This window comes from Mustela lutreola, chromosome 18, assembly GCF_030435805.1.
Source record: "Mustela lutreola isolate mMusLut2 chromosome 18, mMusLut2.pri, whole genome shotgun sequence".
Taxonomy (NCBI): Eukaryota; Metazoa; Chordata; class Mammalia; order Carnivora; family Mustelidae; genus Mustela; species Mustela lutreola.
This window is the reverse complement of record NC_081307.1, coordinates 38,890,158-38,903,184: the sequence shown is the minus strand read 5'-3', so window position 1 is coordinate 38,903,184 and position 13,027 is coordinate 38,890,158. Positions and strand designations below refer to the sequence as shown.

At 42.9% G+C, this 13,027-nt stretch overlaps 1 protein-coding gene across 2 annotated transcripts in view; it reads right to left on the bottom strand.

The window, feature by feature from the left end:
* Positions 1–13,027, bottom strand: part of CSMD1 (CUB and Sushi multiple domains 1) — a 1,947,613-nt gene that overhangs the window by 1,009,951 nt on the left and 924,635 nt on the right. For both annotated transcript variants that reach the window (XM_059156007.1, XM_059156008.1), the window contains exon 4: positions 3,217–3,411. In XM_059156007.1, the coding sequence (XP_059011990.1) occupies positions 3,217–3,411 (195 nt within the window). The remainder of the gene's footprint in view (positions 1–3,216; positions 3,412–13,027) is intronic.

Below are 13,027 nucleotides of genomic sequence, written 5' to 3'. Positions count from 1 at the left end.
CTGCCATCTTTTTTTAAAGAGTATCACGACTCTAGAAATGATACACACCTTTAGGAGTCATTGTTCAGGTTAAATGCTGTCCCTGGGAGTTAATATGTACATTTTTCGGCACTCACAAGAAACACTGTAACGGGATATAGTGGTGTTACGGTTAAGTAGCATCATCAAGAAGAATCCTCCAGTGATTCCTGGAACTAAACAGCTGGAAGGTTGGGGAAGCAGAAAATATACTCATTTCATTTTTATAAATAATCTAAGCCCACTTTACTGAAATCCATTTATGTCTTCCCTAGATATGCCATCTACACGTTTATAAGAATTAGGTCATTGTCTTTTGTTTTTTTTTTCTCTTGGTGATTCAGTTACCCAGTTTGATGACATACTGTTGCAGCTTTCAAATTTGTTTCATAAAATAATTGTATCTAATTTAATGCCTTTTGAATTTGCTACTAGCCCAAGCACTGGGAAAAGCAAAATAGAGGCATACATGTAATGATCTGTAATAAAGGGAAAAATATTTATCTTGACAAAAGTATATTAATATAGTTGGAATTTAATAAATTGGTGACAGAATAAGAATGATTATGGGTTTAAAGTTATATTAACTTTGACTTTATAAGGTTTATAATTGTGTAACTGATAAAGACCCTTCAATTAAGAAGAAAACTCCTTGGGAAGAAAGAAGGGGCGATTGTTAATATTGACTTCTTACATTTTCAAGCTTGTAACGACTCCTTATGTGGTACTCAGCATAGTTCTACGTCCCTATCACGTCCCGGGGGGGATCAGGGATAGCGGTAAGGGGAAAGAGCCACAGACCCGGCTAAATTTTAATGTAAGGGAAATCCAGGGTGTAGTCACAAAGCCTGTATGACTCCGTACTATCTCCTGGGAGGTTAGAGACTAATTCAAGAAGTGATGTTAAGACAGTATATTCAACTATAAAATGGTAACAAAAATCCATGCTGTGGCAGAGGACTTGTTTTTGAAGCAAGCTCAAAGGAGGTTGCAAAGTAAGAAATGACAGAAACTGGGACTTTAGTGTCAACTTGATAAATTAGTAAGATTTATGACCCCACGGGAGATAAACAGGTAAACTGTGTAACAGGATAAAAACAGCAAATGTTTGCGATTAAGCATGGAGTCGTACATTGGGAAGGAATTCTTTGGGAGGAAAAAACAATAACCGGTGGGTCGGGTTTGCCCATTTCTGTGGTATAAAGCCTCCTTGCATGGGGACGTCTGCCTCATAGCGGGGTGTGAGGAATGCAGAGCAGAAGAGACGCCGCCATCCGCAGCTGTGAGGAAAGCCAGTGTCCGGGAGCCCGGGCAGAACACTGCACGTGGGGAGAGAGGCGTCAGCCTGTGTCCGGGAGCACTGGCAGACGACATTCACCGTTCAGCCAAGCCAGGGCTGTCCTGGGGCACGTGCGTAGCCACGATGAAGACTGGGCACGTCAGACCTGCTGAGGCCCTGAAGGGGTCTGGCTGCGGGAGAGAGGGGGCGAGGGGCCATGCGTGCTGGGAAGGATGGCCAGGGAGTGGGAACAGAGATGAGTGAGGTTCAAAAGGGAAAGGCTGGCACCCAGGGGACCAGGGAAGGAAGCCGCGGGAGCGCCCGTGTTTCCCGGAGCTCTATTACCTACCACCCAGCAGTTTGGTTACTTATCATCTACTACCCAACGGTTCCCTATTGAGAGGGAACAATGGTGGGACCAGGAAGACGGCCCGCAGTTAGGAGGGCCTGGTGGCAGGTCAGCAGTTAGTTGAGGAGAATCGGGAAGAACAACATGTCAATGGAACCAAGGCCTGGGTGTTGAGTACACTGTCCTTTTGACAAAATGGAAAATAGGTAACAGCAGTAAAGGAAAGGAGAAAAAGAGGGAGAGAGATGATGGACTTTAGAAATACGCAGCGGAGGTAAGCATTTCCAGAGGAAAAAGAGACGCTTGGAATAGAAAATATTCCCAATGGGATTTCTCCCAGGGTGGAGGAATTCCTGGAACACGTTGTGCCTGAACTCCATCAACTGTGAGCTAGAACGCCTCGGGCAAGTCCCATTTCTTAACTTCGGATTCCTCTCCTGCAAAAGGAATCTGCCGTGGAACACCAGCTTGGGAAAGTGAGACAGGAAACCACGGAAGCTACCAGTCCGGACTAGCCACCAGCAGGGGCCTGGCAACAGGACGGTAGCACGGGCAGCAATAAGCCATCCTGCAAGGAGTTAGCAAAGTACCCATTACGCAGCACAGACGAAACGGTAAGCCCGTGGGTGACAAGGCTTTGCCCTGCGAGGTGTGGAGGCTGAGGCTGGGGATGTGCCCAGCTCTGAGCCCAGACTGGAGTCAGACGTGGCTGTGAGCCTCAACCCCACTGCCTGTGTCTGGGACATGTTGAAAATACAAATTGTGTTTCTTTATCTGTTAAATGAGCGTCTAGAGTTATTATTGCCATGGTTGCTGTGAGTATCGGAGCGATCCCAGTAAAGCAGGTCAGCGCGTTCTCTGGCCTCCCGGTAAAGGCCGTCATAAAGGTTGGCCACACTTGTTATTTTTGAAACCCTAAGATGAGTTTTTTCTCAGAGGACTCAGAACTTAAGAGTTACAGTAAGCTCACTCCTAAAGTTATGGGAGCAGTAAAATAATGTTATGGAAAAGGCTAAAAATCACAAGGTGTGTCAGGAAAGAAATTCTAACCTCGCCCCAAATCATGTCTGTCAGGAAAGAAATTCTAACCTCGCCCCAAATCATGTCGCTGAGCACTTGGATACAGTGTTATTTTTTACAGTCACCTTGTTTCAAAGGTCTAAGAGAGTTGAAAGAGTCCTCAAAAGGGATCCTTTAATTATCAAGGTGTGTTTGTCATTTTCAAGGAGGAAAAAGATAAAAAAGGAACCGTCAAATCAAGAAGTACATAAATGTGCATAGAAAATCCTAGAATGCTAGGACAGCAAACGATAACATTATGCAGAAGACCATGAACTTGAGAAACAGACGGAAGAAAAATGTGGGTATTTAAGGAACATCATCTAAGTTTGTTATTGGCTTTGTCAAACTTAGGTCACGTGGAACATGACTTCTAGGAACGGATAAGCTTGCGTGCCAAGAGCCAATGGGAGGGAGACTCTTTTCACTCAGTGGGAACTTTTTCACCATCAGTATCAAAGCCATGTATTGATTCTGGGTTGCTAACGCCATCTGGTCATCTGGGACTCACCCCTGCAGAAGGGAGCCGGGAAGTCCCACGAAGCACCGTTCCCAGGGCTGACAATGCAGGTCAGAACCGCGTGGCCTTCCAAGACGTAGCCGGAGAGGCAGCTGTACCTGATCTTGTCCCCGATGTTGAACCTTGTTCCGTGCAGAACTCCTTTCAGGATTTCCCCCGGATTTCCACATGTGTGGCTAGGTAAAACTGTTGAAAGAAAAAAAGAAAAAACAGAAAAGTTAAAAATATTTCTGTGGAGATCAACGTCTACCCCAAAATACGTACTACATTTGAATGATTCAGATTAGCAAGCCCAGTATAAACACATTTTCATTTTGCCTGAAAAAAACAGAGAAAATGTATGCATGTTTTAGAATATCTACCATTTAACCATGTTGAAAGATCCTTTAAAAATTAAAAATAAAGGCAGTTTGAGAGGAAAAATACAGTTCTGCTTAGCTTCTGCCTTCTTGATGACCTCTAGATCATTCTCTAATTAGGAGACCCTACAGTCTCCTGGAGTTAGCAGCCGGGTCACACAGTGGGGACACGGACATCTGAAAACGTGGGATCAGAAGTACAGCATCAGAAACATCAGAAAATTGGGATCAGAAATACAGCAGAAACGAATATTCATATCACGTTGGTCTTTATTCCTTTAGGACCAACACTACCAAATACACATCACTAATCAATGCTTAATAAATGTTTGTGGGACAGATGACGGAATTAAGGAATAAAGTGAAGATTTGTTAATCTAACAGACTTTAAAAAAAAAAATCACACCACTATTATATTCCAATTTGACTGTTAGGCTTCATGCATTTATAGTGTCTGGTTGACAACAAAGTTTTATCTACAATAGTTTTGACGAAGCAAGTCCGTGAGAAAACCTTGGTTCTGTTCTTTCCGGACCTGCTCACCTTTTCTGTGCAGACCATTCTCTGCCTAATTCAAGTGCCTTGAAACCTCATCAACAGGACGGCATTCCATACTCAGAGCATAATTTTGAACTTAACTGATTCACTGTTAGGTTAAATGGATCAAGCTGATGATTGTTGGTTCCTATCTACATTTTCTGGTTTAAATTCAGCCTATGATCGCTAAGTCAGAGCTATCATAAAGTAGTGAAGTGAACCAAGGGCCTGCCATTTAAGAGAGAAATGATTTGGGGGGCTCCTGGGGAGGGGGGCTCAGTCAGTTAAGTATCTGACTTTTGCTCAGGTCATGATCTCAGTGTCCTGGGATCAAGCCCCAGGTCTGGCTCCCTGCTCAGTGAGGAGTCTGCTTCTGCCTCTCCCCTGCTCATAAATAAAATCTTTTTGAAAAATGATTTCCAAAAGAGCATTTCCAATAAACCAATTATTTTATGTCTCTACTCTTTTTTTATTTTTAACATAGATCTGGGGTGGATTTTGATATATGTGTATAAAGGAATGCAAAATATTGCTCACTTTGTAAACTGAGAAATAAAACTTTCCCAATGAATGGGAAGGGAATTTCTGTGATTTCTAAAATGATTTTTATTATTACGAAATTACTTAAATAGGTACAAACTAAGCTATGTAAAAACACTTAGAGAACAAATATTACAACTTCAATATGTAATATTGACATGTTTATGAAATCAGTTTACATAGTCAAAGCGTGCTCAGCTCTAGATTTTTTTTAAAAATTTGTGAAACCAGTCTGCAAAAACCTGTTAGTTTAGACAACACAACAGAAAAATTCACTATAATCCACAATCTTCTTTGTCTTTTATAAAAAAGAAAGTCTGTATTTAATTCCACATTCTCTATCACTAAGGCAATAAATTTTTTTTTAAAAAATGTTGTTTAAAAACACTGTTCTACTGTTCTGTCTCCAACACTTCTAAGGTAGAAAGTTTCAGTTTTAGCTAGGAGGACCACTTCAGTCCAGGATCTGAAAGCCAGAGATGGGGGGGGGGCTGAATTTCCACCACCAATGGGAAAAGAGAGATGGGGGTGGGGGAAATATGTACATATGAATGCTTTTGGGGTTTTCCTTCCTGCTGCAAGAATATTTAGAATTCACAAATCCTTCCTTGCCTTTTTTTTTTTTTAAGATTTTATTTATTTATCTGACAGCACAAGCAGGGGGAGCAGCAGGCAGAGAGAAAGTGAGAGCAGGCAAAGCTGCGCACGGAGCCAGGTGGGGCCCTGGATCCCAGGACCCCAGAACCATGACCTGAGCCAAAGTCAGCCAATTAACATGCTGAACAAGCCAGTTGCCCATCTTGATTTTTTTTTTTTCAAAGACACCTTTATTATTTACATTAAATGGTATAAAGACTTATGAGAAGGTACATAGTTTCACTTTAGAATATGTCCAGATAAATTGTTTCCCCGAAGACAAAAGTCATCAAAGTAAATCTATTAAAAACGTTAAAACCAGCTACAGAGAACCACAACGCGTGATAACTTTCAGAAGTGGAAAAACCCCATTAGCTACTCTGAAAGCTAAATGTGACTGATACAACTTTTCTATCTACTTCTCTATTGAAAATAGCAAGAAATCATTTCAGTGACTAGCTTTGGTGCAGGTAACATAACTGACTTTTGCACAGCAAGACCAGAGTAACGGCGATACAATAGGAGAGACTGCACGCGATGCTGCTTCTTGAGCAAACGCCATCCTATGTGATACCTATTTACTACACTGAAAGAAAAGTGGAGGAGAGGTTGTAGGTAAAAGTTGGCTGTGCAATCATATCGCTAGGACGTGTGGAATTGCATGGACTTTGAAATGTTTAAGGAAAAAAGGGAAAAAAAACAAAAAAGAAGAAAAATCATTCCTGAAAACCGGGATCTCCCAAAGTGGGCCTCTGAAAAGAAAACTTCCAAGTCTTAGAACTTCTCACAGAGTTGAACGCAGCATTTGGAAACAGACAGCTGTGGGCATTCGGACAGAACGATCGTTTTGGCCATTCTGGATCACCAGGCTAGGGGAGGACTCTGTAATGCGGACGTTCAAAGTCACTGACCGCCAGAGAAAACAGAGGAACCCGTGGAAGGTGCCTCCGATGAGCACGGCAGCTCCAACAGTGTACACGGAGTAAAGGGTCTTCTTCAGGCGCAGCTGCTGACTGTCAGCGAGACGGTGGCGCTACTGACGCCGGCCGTACCCATTAGAGCCACGGGCAGAGACGGGCTTCTCTGGGTCTGGGCCGCGCAGATGGGAAAAGTGATCAAACGCTAACTTGAAAAATTCAGTGTCACTGGTTGGTAGGACGAGGTTATAAATTTTTGACTTGAGGAATGAGTATTTTATTGTCAATGAACTTGATTTTAGGAAAAATAATAAAAAATGTGAACGATGCTAGCGAGAAAGGCCACGGCACGTAAAACTTGGCCAACACACAAAAATCCAGGGCTGGGAAAGCGTAATTTAACAGAAACTCCATCCAAACGGCATTTCTGCCAATTTCATTTTAACTAATTTTTTACCCAGTTCCCCTGAAGATAGTGAATGTCCCTTTGTGTCTCCCATGGTAATGAGCGCACATTAAGTATTTAGTAAATACTTATTGAATTGACTGGAACTCTAATTTTAATTCCCTTAAATCCTTTCTTGAAGTAATTTGCACTCTTTCCCATGGACGCTTCAAGAAAGAAATTCTTATTTGGGTGATGGGAATTCGGCACCCAACGCATGCATTTGGTAATGGGAAAGCATTTCTTGAAAGGAGCTCTGGGCACAGTTCCTCCTTCTTAAGGCAGGTCTCATTCCTTCGGACCGCACAAAGCCAAGTCTGCACACCCAGGGCTTGAAACACAGGCTGCCATTCTAATTACACTCACGGAAATTCCCGCCCTGACACATTTGGTTTGGCAAGCGTCTTGGTCACAACTCAGGGACTTCATTAGGCTTTCCTTAGAACCTTGACCCCGACTGTTTAAGTGATGAAACGGGCTTCCTGTCAACTCCTTTTCCAGGAGAAAAGCAAAACCACAATGATGCAGAAATAAAATAGAGCTTTCATATTCATTCTGAACGGGACCAAAGGCTAGTGAATGGAAGTTTGGAATCCATGGGGGGAGAGGCAGCGTTTTTCACAGCTTGCCACAATCAGTGAAATGCCACTGGGCGCGCAATCCTTTGGAAACCGGGTCCCAGAGGGTGTATGTCAGATGGTTTGTTTACACTTTGCCTTTCTAGGAGTCTCCCTGCAGCTTAAGGAAACAAAACCTGGAGTGCCCACGTGACACACAGCACTTGAAATGTAAACTAAGGAGCTGTGGGTGTCCCTGACTCTTTGTGCCCCCTCCCACAGCCTTGGGGAGTGATTAGAAAAATAGGGTTATCTAATTTTCAGAGACTTTAAAAAATCTTGGAACTAGCAAAACCCCATAAATCCTGACAAATCTTGACACCTGACCTCTTTTCTCAGTACAGACTCTCTAAATCACGGACGGCTGCTAAAGCAGGAGGATGGAGAGGGGGTCGTGGCGTGAGAAAACCCCCAAGGACCGCTCGGGAGACGCAATAACACATACCACCTTTCCCAGTCACTATTCATGGTAGAGGATCAGTGAGGATGAAATGCCGCGGGAAAACTATTACTCTGAACAGTGACAGGAGCTCTAGGACTGAACCAAACGGCAACGTGAGTTTTATGTACATTTCAAGGTAGAAATTGGTAAGATTTGGCCAGATTCGAAAGGAAAGTTCACCTCTAAGAGCAGCAGTTGTAGCGGCGGACATTCAGCAAGGGAAGTACCGTGTGCGGGGGTATGGGAAGGGGACGGGCTCTCAGACTTGTGTTTCCACTTCAGAAATGGCCTGGAATTTGGGGCCAATGACTTAAATCTCAGTTTCTGTGTCTTGTATGGGGAGAGGACATGTAAAGCCTATGGATGTGATGAGGGAGCAGGAGCCTGGCTGAGAACGGAGCAGGGGCTGGCGCCTTGCACCCCCTCTCCACCCACTCCCCTTGGTAATATGTGTGACATTTCACAGGCACCCCTGACTGCCCTAAAAGAAGAGCAAATGGTTATCTTGCAGAGATCACAGTCCTGCAAGGCAGGAGTCTCTCTTGGTTTACAAATGTCCTTGAGATTTACAACAAAGAAGTTGCCTTATCAATAGCCCAATTTCCAAAGATACATAACTCAGTTCCTCAAGCCCTTACGTCACCCTCCCCTCCATAAAAAAACCGAAGGAGATGGAGGTAGAAGGAAAAGTAAATAAAGTTAAATTTCTTTTAAGACCTAAATCTCACTCACAAGGACGCTTGATAGCAGGAATGTAACATTCCACCAGGAGACTCCCAATTGTCTTTATGTTAGTGCCTCATTAGAGGGAAAGTGGCCTTGGCTTGATAGCAACTAAGCCTTCAATATCCTGATAGTATTCTTTACCCCAATAGCCCTTCTGAACACCCCTTTGTCCTCACCTACCCAACTCCTGTGTATATAACCAGCCACTCCTCACAACCCGGGGCAGCAGCAGCTCTTCCTGCCCACGGGTCCTGTCCCCGTGCTTTAATAAACCACCATTTTGCACCAAAGATGTCTTAAGAATTCTTTCTTTAGTCGTCAGCTCCAAACCTCACCCCACCAAACATGACTTAGGTTCTGGAACTTCATCAGATGGGTGTGTGTGAAACCAAAGGAAATACAGATTGAACAGTTAACATGATGTCCGGAACAGAAGGAGGGATTAACAGACATTCACAATTCTGATTTTCCCCAGGTGCAATGCACCATGGGCGCTTCAGGGAAATAACAGAAACTTACAAGTATGCAGAGCTTCTAATACATACCGACTTCAGAAAGGACAAAGCTAGTAAAAGTCCATGGGAATCAATATTGTCCTTAAAATAGGAAACCAAAAAGAAAGACATTCCATTCTATTTTTAGCCATATTAATTTTACTTTACTATTCCTAATAGTATAACTAATGACTAATATTGTTATAATAATAGTAATAATAATAATAGTAATACTTATAATAATTAGTAATAATTACTAAGTAATAATACTTCGTAATAATAATAGTAATACAACAGCACATACTATGAGCTAGACATGGGTTATATTTATTAACAGTATGCATGAAGTAAGTACTATTATTATCCTATTTCTGTAAATAAAGAAAGCTACTGTAGCACAGAGAAGTTAAGTAATTTCTCCACGGCCACACAGCTGGAAGTACTGGTGGTAGGATTTGCAAATGCCGGATCCAGAATTTCTCTTCTTCAGCACTATAATCAACTTTCTTACAAACATGTCAACATCAAAAGAAATAATAAAGTGTCTTCAAATCTGTAGTCTTCTCAATGGAGGTTTGCTTGATATAATAACATGGGTTACTATATCACTTAACTTTGTGCAATGGATCCTTTCATAGTCTTCCTATTTTTTATTTTTTGAGTAGACTCAACACCCACCATGGATCCACCCAACAAGAAGATCAAACTCATGACCCCAAGATCAAGATCTGAGCTGAAATCAAGAGTTGGATGCTCAACCAACCATGAGAAGACCTCATGGTCTTCTATTTTTAAGTCAAAGGCAGACGTTGTCTAAATTTTTCTGATCTGGAGCTACAGCGGGGCCTTTGCTATCTCAAACAACACAGGTATTAATCCGGGAATAAATTACTGCAAAATTAGAACAAAAAGAGTTAAATGAAAAACAGAGAGGAGGAAGCAGCAACCTTAGGAAGAATTTCTACAGGGTGACCCAACAAAAGAGAAGGCATGAATAGGACCATGATGGCCAATGAGGCAGTATGAGAACATGATCATTTTTGTTCAAACAGATTATGCTCTTTGTTTTAAAATCCGTGGAGTGTGTCCATGGGTGTACTCTAGAGTCAACAAGAAAAGAAGGACCACGAAAGTCATAAAGTTTCTTCTGACTGGGGAAGTAAGAGTAGAAGAAGCTGAAGGGAAACAGGTTGGGAGCCCTTTTTTTTTTTTTTTTTTTTTAAAGATTTTATTTATTTATTTGACAGAGAGAGATCACAAGTAGTCAGAGAGGCAGGCAGAGAGAGAGAGAGAGGGAAGCAGGCTCCCTGCCGAGCAGAGAGCCCGATGCGGGACTCGATCCCAGGACCTCGAGATCATGACCTGAGCCGAAGGCAGCGGCTTAACCCACTGAGCCACCCAGGCGCCCGGGAGCTCATGTTTAAATCCTCTACAATACCCGAAATTAAGGAGCCCGGCAATCATTCAACTCCATAGAAAAATGACCAAAAGTTGAGAGTAAGACCAAACAGAGAGCCCAGGAGTCAAACTGAAAAATAATCATGGACACATGGATGCCTGCTAATATCAAAGGTCGAAAATTCATCATGTGACTGATACGCAGAGCAATAAGGAACAACACAAGATGTGCTTTTCAACTGTCACGGAGCCATCAGAAAGGAAATGACAGACGCATGAATTTCGCCAGGTCCATTTGCATAACCTCCAGCCACGTGGTGGATTATAGACATGATCATTAACTCGTAAATCACTTTTAAGACCATTTTTCTTTCTTCTTCTCAGAAGTGACGTTTATATTCAACAAACGAATGTTCCATTGATTACAAATGTCTCAATTTTTGTGAAAAGATAAGGTGAAAGTAGTTCTAAAATCTGTAAAGGAAATTTAAACAAATACGACCACAACCCCTTGTACACGTTCCCTTAAAGAGAGCAAGGTTACTAGCAACAGCGCAAGGCCTGCTCAGAATGGCATTTGCCCAACTACCACGCCGCCGGCTAACATGTGACATTCATGTAACAAGGATCACGTGTCCATTCCAGAGGTTAATATCGCACTCAGCAACATGAAGGGTGGGTAACAAATTCAAATACACTGACTCCAGGAAACAGCTCCAAACTCTTTCTCAGTCATGGCTCATTTGGTAATTCCAATAAGGAAGAACTGAAAACTGACTAGAACACTTCCTCTTTCCACTAAGTTGAGGTATCGAGGGCTGGATATACCTTCCTGCCTTAATCAAGTTAAGGAAAAAAAGTCAAAATTTATGAAAAACAAAAACCGACCCTCAAAGCACTGGATATCATGCAGGGCTGGAACATGATCCCTGAGATGATGAGACAGTCCCTACCATTTCTCTGGCTTTGTTGCCTGGAGAGACTTGCATGCCCAAGGCACAGGGCACGGACTCCCAGGCTGACCCAGCGGTCTTCCTGAATGACACAGAGACAAGAATGGGGCAGGTCAAAGAAGCTAAAAGTCACAGAGGGAGGCACCCAGAGAACGACTGGGGGCCCTGTTGCATTCCAGGTGAGTACTGACCTATGCATGGACAGACAATTACCCCAGTCTAGTGAACGAATGACCAATAGATAACAGGTAATAGTGCCCAGAATGCTCGCAGAGCTGAGCAGACTGCCTGCTCCCAGCAGTCAGAGCAGAAATCTTCAACACGCGCTACGCAGAGAACAGAGTACTAGAAAGCTCAGGGGTGGGGGAAGAAAATCACTCTAGAGTGCTACCTAGATCTCGTCTTAGAAATCTTAACAGCACAAGACCAGAGTAGGGGGAGGCTAGCCAGATGCCCACCACTCCCTGCTGGGGTCGTGCACCCAGGCCCCCACCTGCAGAGACCGTATGTGAGTGACCACCTACTCACAGCAGTCACCCCGGACCCTCAACTCGCCTCACCCTTCCTCCAGTCTTCAAAAGCAGCCCCAGTAAGGACCAGACAGAGACAAGAAATTTAACTACATCCGAAAAGAAAATTCAGGAACGGTTTTGGGAATACAAAAACGTCCCACACCCACCAAAGTAAGATTCTCCAGGGCTGGTGTCCAGTCAAGAATTACTAAGCTTGGGGCACCTGGGTGGCTCAGTGGGTTAAGGCCTCTGCTTTCGGCTCAGGTCATGATCCCAAGACCCTGGGTTCGAGCCCCACATGGGGCTCTCTGCTCAGTGGGGAGCCTGCCTCTCCCTCTCTCTCTGCCTGCCTCTCTGCCTACTTGTGATCTCTCTGTCAAATAAATAAATAAAATCTTAAAAAAAAAAACTAAGCTTGCAAAAAAAGCAAGACACAATCCTTAATGAGGGAGAAAAAAAAAACACACACACAAAAAATCTCAGCCAGAAATGACACAGGTGGTTGAATTAGTAGCTAACATTAAAACAGGCATAATAATTGTACTCCGTGTGCTCAAGCAAGATCAGACATGTTAACTAAACAGAAGAAAAAGAAAAAAAGAAATAGGTAAAGATGGTGAGATTTCAGAATAAAGCAATGTCCAATGTCATGCTGACTTGAAGAAACACACTTGAAATATAAAGACAGGAGTAGATAGAAGCGAAATGATGGGAAGTGCAACCAAAAGAACAGAATGTTCAGCAAAAGCACACTCAAGTTGCTGTGCTAATAGCACACAGAACAGTTTTAATGCAAGAAGTATTACCAGGAATGAAGAAGCTTATTTCATGATGATAAAAGAGTGAGCATAGCCGTCCTAAACATGTATGCGCTTCATAACAAATCCCCAAAGGGCATGATGTAAGTACTGATAGAACTGCAAAAAAACAATGGGTAAAACCAAATGATAGCTGGAGATTTCCACATAAGCCTCGTAATTGAATGAGCAAGCATACAAAAAATCAGTGAGAAAGCATACAGAAAACCAGGCTGGCACAGCCTTTGCAATCACCTTCTAATTAATTAACGCCTCAACAAGACGTCATAAGGGATATTTGAAAATACTTGAACAGGTTGAAATGGTAAAACGGCACACTGCCATCGGGGGATGCATCAAAACCTATGCTTAGGTAGAGAGTTACAGCGTACAGCATGTATAGCCTAAAAGAAGAAAAAATCTCTTAGG